This window comes from Labeo rohita, unplaced genomic scaffold (genome assembly GCF_022985175.1).
Source record: "Labeo rohita strain BAU-BD-2019 unplaced genomic scaffold, IGBB_LRoh.1.0 scaffold_1707, whole genome shotgun sequence".
Classification (NCBI taxonomy): domain Eukaryota; kingdom Metazoa; phylum Chordata; class Actinopteri; order Cypriniformes; family Cyprinidae; genus Labeo; species Labeo rohita.
Genome location: NW_026127898.1, coordinates 2,244 through 15,386, shown reverse-complemented (window position 1 = coordinate 15,386; position 13,143 = coordinate 2,244). Strand labels below are relative to the sequence as shown.

General features: G+C 40.3%; 1 protein-coding gene across 1 annotated transcript; it reads right to left on the bottom strand.

The window, feature by feature from the left end:
* Positions 1-5,460: 5,460 nt before the first annotated feature.
* Positions 5,461-12,467, bottom strand: LOC127158789 (tripartite motif-containing protein 16-like). Its single transcript, XM_051101787.1, has 6 exons — positions 11,857-12,467; positions 10,958-11,053; positions 7,865-8,098; positions 6,712-6,871; positions 6,527-6,574; positions 5,461-6,288 (listed from the first exon to the last, which is right to left on the bottom strand). The coding sequence occupies exons 1-6, from the start codon at positions 12,433-12,435 to the stop codon at positions 5,735-5,737; spliced, it is 1,671 nt and encodes a 556-aa protein (XP_050957744.1). The 5' UTR covers positions 12,436-12,467; the 3' UTR covers positions 5,461-5,734.
* Positions 12,468-13,143: the final 676 nt, after the last annotated feature.

Genomic DNA, 13,143 nt, shown 5'->3' with positions numbered 1-13,143 from the left:
GTAATATTATACAAAAGAAATTGCAAAAGTATTTGTTTCAAAACTGGGTGTGTCGACAGACGCCCCACCCCCCCATTTGGTTTTATTATTCTTGCACACCCTTTGACACACACACACACGCACCTTTGACTCATACACTGTTTCATTCTACAGTATCACACATAACACAAACTTCAGTACAGAAAAATAGTAGACCACCTCAGTTACACCAAGACAATCAGACCAGTCCGATGTTAAATGGGTTAATGAAGCCCTTGAATAAGTCATGTACTTTGTTGCCTCTGAATTCAGAGTTGTTCATTACAGTTGTATGCATTTTTTCATTTGATAATAATTTGCTACATGGATCTGATTTATTGATTTGTTTTTTTACACAGTACTTTAGTTAACCAAATAATATTTCTCTTGAGGGTAGATGCTGCAATTTGCTGTAACTTCTTCCAGAGTGAAGTAACTGGTAGCTTATAAAGTTATGATTTAATGCAATAAATAGAGCTTATAAAGTCATCCTCTCAAGTCTTTTACAGGGATTAAATAAAACAATATAATGTTGAAGCTTATGTAGATGGTCTACCACAGTGGTTCCCAACCACATACCTGGAGGGCCCCCAGCACTGCATATTTTGCATCTGTCCTTTGTCTGACACACCCATTTCAGGTCTTGGAGTCTCTACTAATGAGCTGATGATCTGAATCAGGTGTGTTTGATTAAAGAGACATGGAAAACATGCAGTGCTGGGGGGCCTCCAGGAACGTGATTGGGAGCCACTGGTCTACAAGGTTATTCCTTTAAATCCCTAATGCAAGTTTAATGGCACACTGAACAACTGTCACTAGCTGCTTAACCCTGGGTTATCATCGTTCTAAACACTGCTTTTAACCCCGGGTAAAGAAACTTTTCACACCATGTAAGCAATTTGTAAGCATTTTAATTTACATGAAATAATGATGTTCCCCTTCTAGGGAACTCAACACTGCATCTCCCTCTAGGGGACACATTGGGGAATGCAGTTGGCAGATCCAGATCCTGGCATCATAGGTGGGGTGCAAAGAAGTATAAAAGGGCATCTACCAAATACATCATCCTCTTTGCTCTCTTCAGGACTGATCTGTCGTAAGCAGTGTGTTACAATGTCCAAACCAGGTGAACATTTCAAGTATTGCGTGCCTTTGTGTCCTGGATACTTGACACCTGAGGACATTATGTGCCTGGGAGCGGAGCATGCACATTGGGTACTTGAGGGCTCTGATCACTTTTGTTTTGTTTTTTTTTGGAGGAAAAGGGGCAAACTTTAGCTCGTGGGGATTGAAAGAGTCATCTGATCCTGATAGCACACTGCTGGGCTCTTCTAATCAAAATGATGAGGATGAAGATGTTTATGTGGTGATGAAAGTGTAAGCACTGAGTCGGTGCTCCCAGCCGTGCATACAGGGATATATTGGATGTGATGGAGTGCGCTACTAAGCAGCTTGATCTGGCTTGGCTGACTAGATGAACACTTTCTGGCGGGTCTTGATCATCCTGTCCCCGGAAGTCTTTTGTTTCTTCCAGATCTCCATGCAGAGATTTCTAAATCCTGGGGGAAAACGTTTTCCTTTTGGTTACATCTGTTTTAACATGGTGATTATGCTAATGTTGAAGGTGTGGCCAAATGCAGATGCCCCCTGTTGAAGAGACGTTTGCGAGCTCAAAGGTTGAGTCATCCTCTCTAAAGACTTTTCTAAAGATCTCTCTAAAGACTTATTAGTTGTATTGTCAAGTATTAGACTTGATGTGTTAAATGTGAAAAATGTGTTATTCCTAACAGTGTTTTCCCTGTCATTATATTAGGGGGGCGGCCTTGAGCTCCGGAGAATATTAAATGTCCTATTTACAATGAGTTTTTGCAGCGGTCAAAAATGTAGCCAATAACAGACATGTTTGTTAATCTCTTAAATAGCTTACCTATGATTGGTCATTGCGTTTAAGTTAGAATCCACTCATCACTCAAAATGCCGGAGTTTCTGTTCGGTGAAGAGTTATGCTTGCTCTCATGAAATCTCTCTCGTTAACGGCATAACGTAAGTAAGAGATTTATTATGCAGTGTAGAGAACTGCATTGATTTTATTGCAACGTTCTGAGATCACAAACTGAGATGAGTGACAGCTTTTTATTGACTGGTGTAGTGCAGGGTGTAGGCCTACGCAGTTAAACGGCGTTTATGTCACAGGGTGACTAAATTTGTAGGAATAATTAGATGGAGTAGGGGAATAGGATAATAAGAGAGTTGGGGGGTGTGGCTGGGTTGTGCTTTTCTGTTTTTAGGTCGACGTGCACAGGTGGAGACGAGAGCATGGCCGGGGTAAGGCGTGCATCGTGAGTGGGAAAACATGCTCAGCCCTAAAGATTACAGATGAACGGAAACGGCTTGGTGTAAGCTGCGAGTGGAAAGACAGAGAACAAGTTCTTGGTACGGACTGGAGATCTGGAAAAGGGGATTCAACGGAAGGAGGATAGGTGGTGCGTGTTTCACGTGATTACTGCAGCTGCCGGATGATCGCACTAGGAAATTGAGAAAGCCATGTTTGTCTTCAGGGAAGGGCGAGTTACTCACTCCCCCAATTAGTTAAGTGCTCTTTCTTCACTTCTCTTCACATTGACGAGTGTGTCCGCTAGGAACTGATTGCATTGTCGTTGTAGCGGATCGTGGACGGGCCGGTGGGTGCTGCCGTCGGATCCTAGCACGAGGAAATTGAGGACGCTTGTGTTTCTACGGGGAGGGGCGAGTCACTCGCTCCCCCAGCCAGTTAAGTGCTTGTTTCGCTAGTGTATTTGTGGGGCATTGATTACGTTGTCGTTGTAGTGTAACGGACAAGCCCCTGGATTGGAGTCTGGTCGACTGTGAACGAATTTGTCCTTTTTGGAAGAATCTTGACCCTGACTACATGATTAAAGACTGAGAATTGCACGCTGCATATGAAAGAAGTGCTACCTTTGATGATTGGACTCAAACTATTTGATCTGTGCTGTCATTTACTTTGGATGAAGTGAGTTTAACAAAGTGAAATTATTGTGTGTCATCTGTAGCATCGATATTTTTTGTTGTGTTTGTTATTATCTTAAGTTGCCTTGCTTACTACTATATTTTGGGCTTCCTATTAAGGACTGAAGTAGAGCTGATTTACATCGGGAGTAATAGGAGCTGGAGTAATCTGTCTGTAGTGTGTATTGTGTTGGTTCACTTTGCACTTGGAGTGATTATTTGCTTTGTAGTGTGAGCAATTGGTTAGATTTTCTTTGTGGGTTTTTTTTTTTTCTTTTTGTACAGTGGTTCCTCTCCTAAACAGCCATTCTAGCCGACATAGTAATAAGCATATCGTGTATTTATTTAAGTTTCCTTCTAATTAAGATTAACTTATTTGCATGCAAGTTACAAATTTTTACCTAAACTTCTTAGTGTTAATGTTGCAAAGGTATATTGGGTGTAAGATTCGCCTATTGCCCTTCTATCTATTGAAGATTAATCTTATCTAATGCTCCGTAACCATTCTTGACTGTCCTGTTTTTAATTGTGTAAAATAAAGAGACTTCTGTGAAAGTGGTGCTCCTGAGTCATAATTGAAGATCTTAGTTGCTCCCCAGAGTATCAAAAAGGGTTGGTGTCTTGGCGATCGGTGCCTGCCTGTGACATATACCCACCTCTTTATCAGTCGGCTTTGTGTATAAATACCCTCTGATACTCATCATTCAGTAGTGTCCTGCATTAGCCAAAATCGTGACAGTCCACCAAATGAATATCTAATTCAATCAATGAATAAATGCAAATATTCCCTAAAAACACCCAGTAAAGACAGTGATGCGGTCAGAACCGTGGTGCTGGCTTCCTTTGAAATTCTATGTTGGATGATTGCGCCTGATGCCCCCGCGCCCGCCCCGTCCACTCCTCCACCCCAAATGCTGCTTGTTCTGTCCATATGTGACAGCATGTCAGGGGAGGTGTGCAGAGTGGTAAAATAATAATTATTATTGATTACTAATTTGAATCAGTACATTATAACAGAAACAGTGCCATAAAAATAAAAAGAAGCCGAATTACGTTCAGAAATTTCTTAAACCGGTGAACCCCTGTAAACTTCAGTCCAAGGATCAAGTATATTAATGCATTCAAACAGTAAGTTCAAAATGTCTGTAATATAGAGAAAACCTGAGCGATTTCATCAGAGATTGTGAAGAGTCATGTCCAGATGTCAGTAAGCTATTCTTTTCAGCGTATATTTGGGGCGTATACCCACTTCTCCAGGCACTGATTGTGAAGTATATTTAAAGCCGTGTTTCGCACTTTTGAGGCTATATACCTATAAACCTAGAGCAAACACTGCCTAATGTATACAGAAAGCACTTTTGCAAACTCTGAGGCCATTCAGTTTAGGAGTGAATTCTTCACCTCATGGGAGCAGTTTTAATCTCACCATTGCAGCCAGTGTTGTAATGTTGGACTGTCCCTTGCTCATAGTTTCAGCAATTTGACAAAAAGGTTGTCCGCATCTGTACGGTGCTTGAGTGGGAGATCCTGCTCACCAATAAACGGAATATTTTCTAGAATTTTTATGAATTCTTATTTTACTTCTTGCTTGCTTTTTTTGCTTTTTGGTATTCGTATTCCTATCAAAATGCTTGCTACAGAATGCCAAAACACAGGAAATTGAACCTGACCTTAAGTCTTGGTCTTTCCCTCTGAAGCACATATGGAAAATAGATCAGAGGCAACCTAGAACACACAACTATTTTGAACTTGGCCATTTCCTTGTGAAAATACTTTGTTTTGAAACCAGGAAATTATATGTTGCATGGTAACACTGTAAATCTGTGTACAGCTAGAGAGGTTATCAGTGCTACCTTGCAAGCTTTAAAAGACACAAGAACAATAAACAAGCACCTGTCAGACAGACTTTGTCCTCACTTCTGTTGGTCACACTTATTTATGCTCTATTGACCCTAAAGCAAGTTTTTGAAAATGTCTTTGCAGCATATTCACTACAGAGTAACTGTTGAGATGGAAAATAGATTCTCAGGAAAAAACTTGAATAGTACAAGGCAATGAACTTCGCCCACAGTCTGCATCCTTTCTAGATGTGAGTACACTCAGCCCACTCCAGCTTTTTTGCTGGTAGTAAAACAGAGAGTATAACAAATGAAAACCTATGTCGCTAAGACAGTTTCCTACTAAATCAGATCTTTCAGCAATGTGCAAACACATTCAAGGGTATAAGGAGGCATTTCCTGAGTTGCTTTCTAAATTATGTGAATTGTCCTTCTCTACACTTTCAAGGATTCTAACTCCTGTCAGTCGCACAGTGCTACATAAGAGAGAAAAGAAAATTTAGCAGAATACTTCTTTAAATTAGAAAGTGTGGAAGTGAAATGTATGATTTACAAGTGTCACAACCAGCGATGAAAGGACGACACAGCGAAATAGATGTGGTTGCATTAATTAAACATTTATTGATTAACATGAATTACAAAACAAAGCACATAAATGGTCTTCATCCAATACATGTACATTCGTTTGATGCACAATTCAAGTACATTGAAGTTATTGAAAAAATCAATCCAATGTATGCAGACTAAAAGTAATGTGTGCGAGTGTGTTTATACATATATGATACACTCGCTCTATGCATACTCTATGCACACTCTATGCATGACGCAAACCATTATGGGTAGAATCATTCTACAATTTGTTCTATGATTTATCAACACAGTTTTACTGATGATATATGAGAAACCTCAAACCCAGGATAGAGCGGCTGAGTGAATGTGGTCTGGACTGTGTGGATGAGGCTCATTGTGTCAGAGACGCTGTAGAAAGACAGAGTTCCTGCACTGTGATCCACATACACTCCTATTCTACTGCTGATATCATCATCATCAGACACCCCTATTCTACTGGTGATGGGCTCTATAGTGAGAAAAGTCAGTGAGCTATTGTGCATGAATGAGTAACCGAAGCGAGAGCAGATCAAACTCCAGGACTGATCATTATGGTTAAACGCACACTCACCACCCCGTCCCTTTCTGCTGATGCTCTTATATGACACTGATATACACACATCTCCACTCCACTCAATCTCCCAGTAACAGCGTCCACACACACTCTCTCCACACAACACCTGATACCACTGATCAAATCTGTCTGGATGATCAGGATACGGCTGCTCTGCGTAAGTGCCAGTAATCACTCTGTTGCTCTCAGACAGACTGAGGTGTTTATTCACTGTGTTGAGATCCAGAGTGAGCTGATTGGAATCTGATGGAGATAAAACACATCAAAGTCAAGAATGATGAAGCTGTTTGCTCTTATTTTATGTAGCTGAACTCTTCATCTTCAGTGTATCAGAAGCGTCTCGGTACAGATGATATTCTGAGCAAACCATCATTTATATCATCAATTATGAAATCAATTCTATTATAATTATGTCTTTCACCTTCTACAGGAAGAACGTGAACATGAAGCAGTTTTTCTGCTTGTTTTCTTAGTGACTTACATTGTAGAAAGTCGCTTCTGTTCCAGAGAACAATGTTGGTGAATGTGACTGTGGAAATCAACAGACATGAACAGAGTGATTCTCACAAGAAAATGATTTTGACTAAGACATTTCTAATATAATGTTCTCCGTGATATGAGATGATGGACTCATTACTCACACCAGATACATCTCCAGGACTTTACCTTTGTCAAAGATATTTTTTAGCTCCTCTTTGCAGAAATCCTCCAGTTTGTCTCTCAGCTGATGGACAGATTCTCTCAGATCATCAAAAGAGACGAGATAAATGAAGGGATCGTCATTTATGTCTGTAGATTCAGGAGGTGCTGAGAGAGACTGGAAACTCTACAGAAAACAGAAATCAAAACTCATCAGCTCCACACTTCACCCAATAACCTGCACCAACATCTGATTTGACTTGACTGATCTTTAGCATCTCCCCTCAATCCAGCACTTTCACAACATCAGCTACATTTGTCTCAAATTAATTATATCACATCAGCTACAAATTCTAGTATTTGCTACTTCCACCATATGTGAATTTTCTGGGAAATAGTTTGGATGATAAAACATCTGCTAAGAACATAAATGTTCATCTAAATAAGAAACAGTACATTTAAACAGGAAAAGCAGTAGCATTAGACTAACCGTTATTTATTACTTTAGAGCAGTTAAACGCACTGAAACTTCACAAGCACACTTAAGATATGGTCAGTTTTTGTTTGGTTTCAGTAACCTGAATCATTGCTCAGTCTAGGATTTCATGATACTGCAATTGTAGAATTTAATGTAAAATCAAGCAAACACCACATTATTTGCGGCAGCCATTTTTCTGCAAGAAATGTTGAGAGGGTGAAGCAATAGTAGCGCTAGAAAATTCCATAAGTTCAAACTAATAAATCAGTTTGTGTTGAAGTGCCATGCTGCTGAATCGCAGTGAATTCTGTTTTAAAGTGAGCAAAGATTCAGTCATTTTGGCCACAAAAATATTAAAAAAGTTCAGTGAAATCCTGATGAGACTGATTGCTACAGCCTCACTTCATGTTTGGGGTCTTCATGGTCAAATTCATCAATGTGTTACAGGCAAATAAAAATCTATTTTATCAAGGATCATCTGATTAAATTTTGATGAACTGATTTCACCATGACATAATAGGTCAGAAGGAAAAATTAGGAAAAAGCTGAAATGTTAGTGACGTTTTGAAATGTTGGTGACGCTAGTGAGAGCTTACTAATGATTATATAATAAGACACTGATGAAATGTTTCTCTGCGAGTCTCCTGTCACAGCAGGATCTGGCTCAAGTCCACTATGATCATGTTCTTCCTGATCTGTTACCTGCAGGAACTGGATGTGATCCTGTGTGTGTGAAAGCTGCTCCAGCTCAGCGTCTCTCCTCCTCAGATCATTGATCTCCTGCTCCAGTCGCTCCAGTCGTCTTTCAACTCGACTCACCGCTCGCTTTTCTTGATCTCTGATCATCTGTGTGACCTCAGAGTGGCTTCTCTCAATGGAGCGGATGAGCTCAGTAAAGATCCTCTCACTGTCCTCCACTGCTGTCTGTGCAGAGCTCTGTTACACACACAGTGATTCAGATGGAGAGTCTGAACTGAGACTAGGGCTGCTCAATTAATTGAATTTTAATCACGATCACGATTTTGGCTGCACCGATTAAATAAAGATGATCGTCGGTGATATTAACATTTGAATAGCGGGCTCTGCTGCATATCAAATCAAGCACTTTCTCAACCAATAATCATCCAACCACCAGGGGGTGAACGAAAGCACGGGGTATATTAGCGGCAGCTTTAAATTGTCAGAGAGACGTAATGGTGAGAGCAGAAGGTGAAAATACGACAGCATCTGGAGGTGAGGAGGAGCTAGTGCCTCTTAAGGGAGCTACATCCATTGTCTGGGGTTTTTTTGGATTCAGGGCAAGTGCTGTTGACCAAAAAGAAATCATATGCAAAGAGTGCCATCGAGTTGTGTCAGCACTACAGGGCAACACAACTAACTTATTCAACCACCTGAAAAAAACACAACAAATTCAAATACGATGAATGCATGAAGGCCAAAGCTAACGCTGGTCCACCAAATCCCCGTCCGTGTCCAGTGCCAGCGCCAGCCCAGACATCCATAACAGCCACCCTGCACCGGGCGACCCCGTATCCATCCACCTCTCAAAGACACAGCGAAATAACGGATGCAATAACGTTTTATTTGGCCAAAGACATGTGACCAATAAATACTGTGATCCACGAAGGCTTCCGAAAAATGGTCAAAACATTGGACAAGAAATATGTGATCCCCTCAAGCAATTACTTCTCCAAAGTGGCATTACCTGCACTATATGAAAAATGTCAGGGGGGAATAGAGAGGGAAATCACAGCTGTCGAGTATTTCGCAACTACGACTGACCTATGGTCAAGCAGAACAATGGAGCCGTACATGTCCCTAACAATTCACTATATTGACGGTGATTTTACAATAAAGAGTCGGTGGTTGCAGACGTCATTTTTCCCACAAGACCACACAGGAGACGCTATAGCCCTGGGACTGCGGGAAGCACTGGCCTCTTGGAGACTAGTCTCCATCTCAACAGACAGTGGATCTAACGTCATCAAGGCAGCTTCTCTAAATAAATGGGTGAGGCTCCAGTGCTTCGGCCACAGGCTGCATCTAGCAATTGGTGAGTAGGACAAATAAAAAAGACAATGTAAAAGTAATAATAATAATTGAATTGTATGTAATATGTGCTAATATGATAGAGATTGATGATCAAATGCTTAGGCAATTTTATATAATATATATTTATATTTAAATTGCTTTACAAATGACCAGATAAAATAACTGACAAGTGATAAAACATCTTAAAAAAAAACTTGAAATAAAAATTTTTAAAAGATGTGTATGCAAGGTTTTATTCTGTTTTAATTTTGCATATGAATCTCATGTTCTTTTATAGAGAATGCAATGAGGGATCCTCGGATTGACCGTGCTGTAGGGATCTGCAAAAAACTTGTGAGCAGTTTCTCCTACAGCTGGAGGCGTAAAAGGCAGCTAGCACAGGCTCAAAAGGAGCTGAAACTTCCAGAGCATGGGCTGAAGACAGAATGCCAAGGCAGGCAATGATTGAAAGAGTCCTGGAGCAACAGAGGGCCATCTCTCAAGTCTTGTCTTCTGACAGAAAATCCAGACATCTCATCCCAACATAGCAGGACAATGACACCCTGGAAGCCATCAACAAATCCCTCCAACCTCTGACCGAGTTTACTGATGCACTGTCCAGTGAGAAATATGTCAGTGTTTCCTTTGTGCAGCCAGTCCTCCACCTCTTCAGTTCCTCCATCCTCAAGGTGAACGATGATGGTCCAGAGCTCACAAACAACATCAGGACCAAAATCCTAAGTTACCTGGAGGAAAAATACAAGGATCCCGAGACACAAGAGCTGCTCGACATGGCTTCTGCTTTGGATCCACGCTTCAAGCTGCAATTTGTTAGTGAGGACAGGGTTACACCGATCCAGGCCAGACTTCTGTCTGAGATGGCTGCGTCTGTGAGCATGGTAAGTTATAATTGTAGATACATAGATACAGCATTTATTATAAATTAATTAAACTAAGTGGATTAAAATGTGCTAAAACGTAATTAATGTGCTGTAATCTACATTCTGAATGTGGATGTCAAATAAATTTCATTAGAATGAATTTATTCATGTTTTAATTATGCGCTTTGCAAGGAGAAGGGCCCAAGTGATGGTGGGACTGCAGACAGGGCAGAGGATACACCCAGCACCTCCAAGAGAAAGAAGACCTTGGGGAGCTTCTTCAAGATCACTAAGAGAGCCAGCCCAACCCAGCCTCCTCACCAGGAACAAGCTGTGGCCTCTGAGCTACAGTCCTACCTGCAGTGTGCTGACCTTGACAGTGAGGAGAACCCACTGGACTGGTGAAGAGAACATCAGCGAGTCTACCCAGAACTATCAAAGCTGGCCAAAAAATATTTCAGCATACCTGCAACAAGTGCTCCCTCGGAGAGGCTCTTCAGCACTGGGGGGAACATAGTGATCTGCCTTTGGTCATCTCTTAAGCCAGAAAATGTTGACAGGCTGGTATTTCTCGCCAAAAATCTGTAGGCCTATAGTATGTGCCCTTTCTGCATAGGCTTCTTTTTTCCCCATTTGTTTGCACTTTATGATAGCATATTTATTTAGATTTTTTTTGTTGTTAGCCCTTTATATTTTCATTTGAGGTTTCATTTTGAATTGAAGGCCTTGTTCACTTACTGTTTTCAAAATGAAAAGTGCAATAAAAATGTGTTTTACCTAAAAGAATGAATAATCGTGATTAATAATCGTGATTATCATTTTGGCCATAATCGTGCAGCCCTAACTGAGACTGAGACAAACTTTTCTTCTTCTCCAGACTCACCTTATGAGACTCCACAGTCTCTCTCAGCTGCTGAAGATCTTTCTCTCTCTGCTGGATTCTCTGCTGGAACATCTTCTGCGTCTCCTCCAACTGCTTCTGAAGAACAAATGTCACCAAAAACTGTCACTAAATGATCATGTATCCAAAAAAAAAATTGGAACTGAAAACTAATGGATGTAGGTTCGAGCAGAGCTTGCATTTTGACTTATGGAAGTATATATTTTGTCAAAAAAAAAAAAGAAACAGATGATTTCATTCTTAAACAACGAAAAACATTTTTGTAAAAAAAGCTGACGTCATGTGCATGTGTATTATGTTTTTGAAGGGTGTTTCTTGATCGCCAACTACTGGCCTGGCATGCATAACAGTATTCATTAGCATAGTGCTTTTTTGTTTCCAATGAAACCAATATTTTTGTTTAAATTATACTTAATTTTTTGATGCAATTTTACTCATGATTGGCTAATTTGTAAGCATCTCATTTGATTAATTCTAATTAATTGTTATCTGTTAAATTTAATTAATAATATTGCTTGTAATTTGTTGCCACAATTTTGAGTAAATTTAATGTATCACTTTTTACAGTGATGGCCAATTTTATGAAAAATGGTCAATAAAGATGCATTTTCACCAAATAGGCTCAGCAGCAAAACTCTTCTTGTAGCTGCTGTTCATTTCTGCTGATGTGTGCAGTGTGAATGCTGTAACCTGGTAATACGGGTGCCGATAAAACACTTACGAAACAGGCGTAAAGCGCAAAGTACAAAGTACATTTAGGTTGTGTATGCGAAGGTACGTGTTCAACTGTATGTATACACAAGTGCACACATACAAAAACAAAGTATACTTTAGGCTTAAGTGTCTCCAGTAATATTTCATCAGTATCTACTTTTAAATACCTGTTTCTCTGTCCTCTGTGCTGCAGCTGATACAGTGTTGTGGTTTTTATGTTCATATTTTGTACACAGCACACAAATGCATTGTTGGTCAGTGATACAGTACATTTCCAGATGTTTCTCATGTTCGTGGCAGATCATCTCCTGCAGTCGTCCAGTGGCTTCAGTCAAATTGTGTCTCTTTCCTTTAAACCAATGCTCATGTTGTTCAAAGTGAGTTTGACAGTAAGAGTTCAGACACTCCAGACAGGACTTGACGGCTTTGTATTTTCTTCCAGTACAAACATCACACTCCACATCTCCAGCTCCAGCGTAACAGTCAGCAGGAAGTTTAGTCTTCCTTAGTTTGTCCACCACTTCAGCCAGCATGGTGTTTGTAGCTAAAGCAGGTCTTGGACTGAAGGTCTGTCTGCACTGAGGGCAGCTGTAGACTCTCATCTGTTCCTCCTGATCCCAGCAGTCTGTAATACAGCTCTTACAGTAACTGTGTCCACAGGGAATGGCCACTGGATCCTTCAGGAGATACAGACACACTGGACAGATGAACTCATCCTGATCCACTGAAATTCTGGCTTCTGCCATTTTACTGTGTGAATAGAGAGAGACAAACACACGACAGCTCAAATACTTAATGTGTCCTTGAACTGTGTTTGAGTCACGTGTGTAAAATAGGTGTCTTTGAGTCCGTAAAGACTGCTCCTGTAGTAGAGTCACACACAGGTTTGTTTTTGTGAATTGTGGGGACATTCCATAAGCAAGTGCAATGGTTTTTATACTGTACAGACCATATTTTCTATCACCCTACACCAGCCCTACAGCTAAACCTATCCTCACAGGAAACTGCACATTTTGTACTTTCTCCAAAAAAAAAAAAAAAAAAAAAAAAAACTAATTCTGTATGACTTATAAGCCTTTTGAAAAATGGGGACATGGGGCAATGTCCTCATAAGTCACCCTCTCCTTGTAATGCCTCTGTCATACCCATGTTGTTATACAAATTTGTGTTGTTATAACACAAAAACAGGCACACACACACAGAATGAGCACAGCATCGTCACAACTCTGCAATTAAAATAAATGTACTTCCTTATAGTTCTCATGTGTTTTCTTTGGTTATTCAAGAAGTAAAATAAAACAACATTCAGAGGACTTTAAGCAAAAGTCCCCTAAATGTCCTGAATGGCTTCAGGACGTTCTGTAGACACGAGTGGACAAAGGACATGAAGCCATTTAGGAGATCTTCTGAGGACCTTTTTGTTAGCTTTTTTTGTAGAGTTTTTCATGTACCTT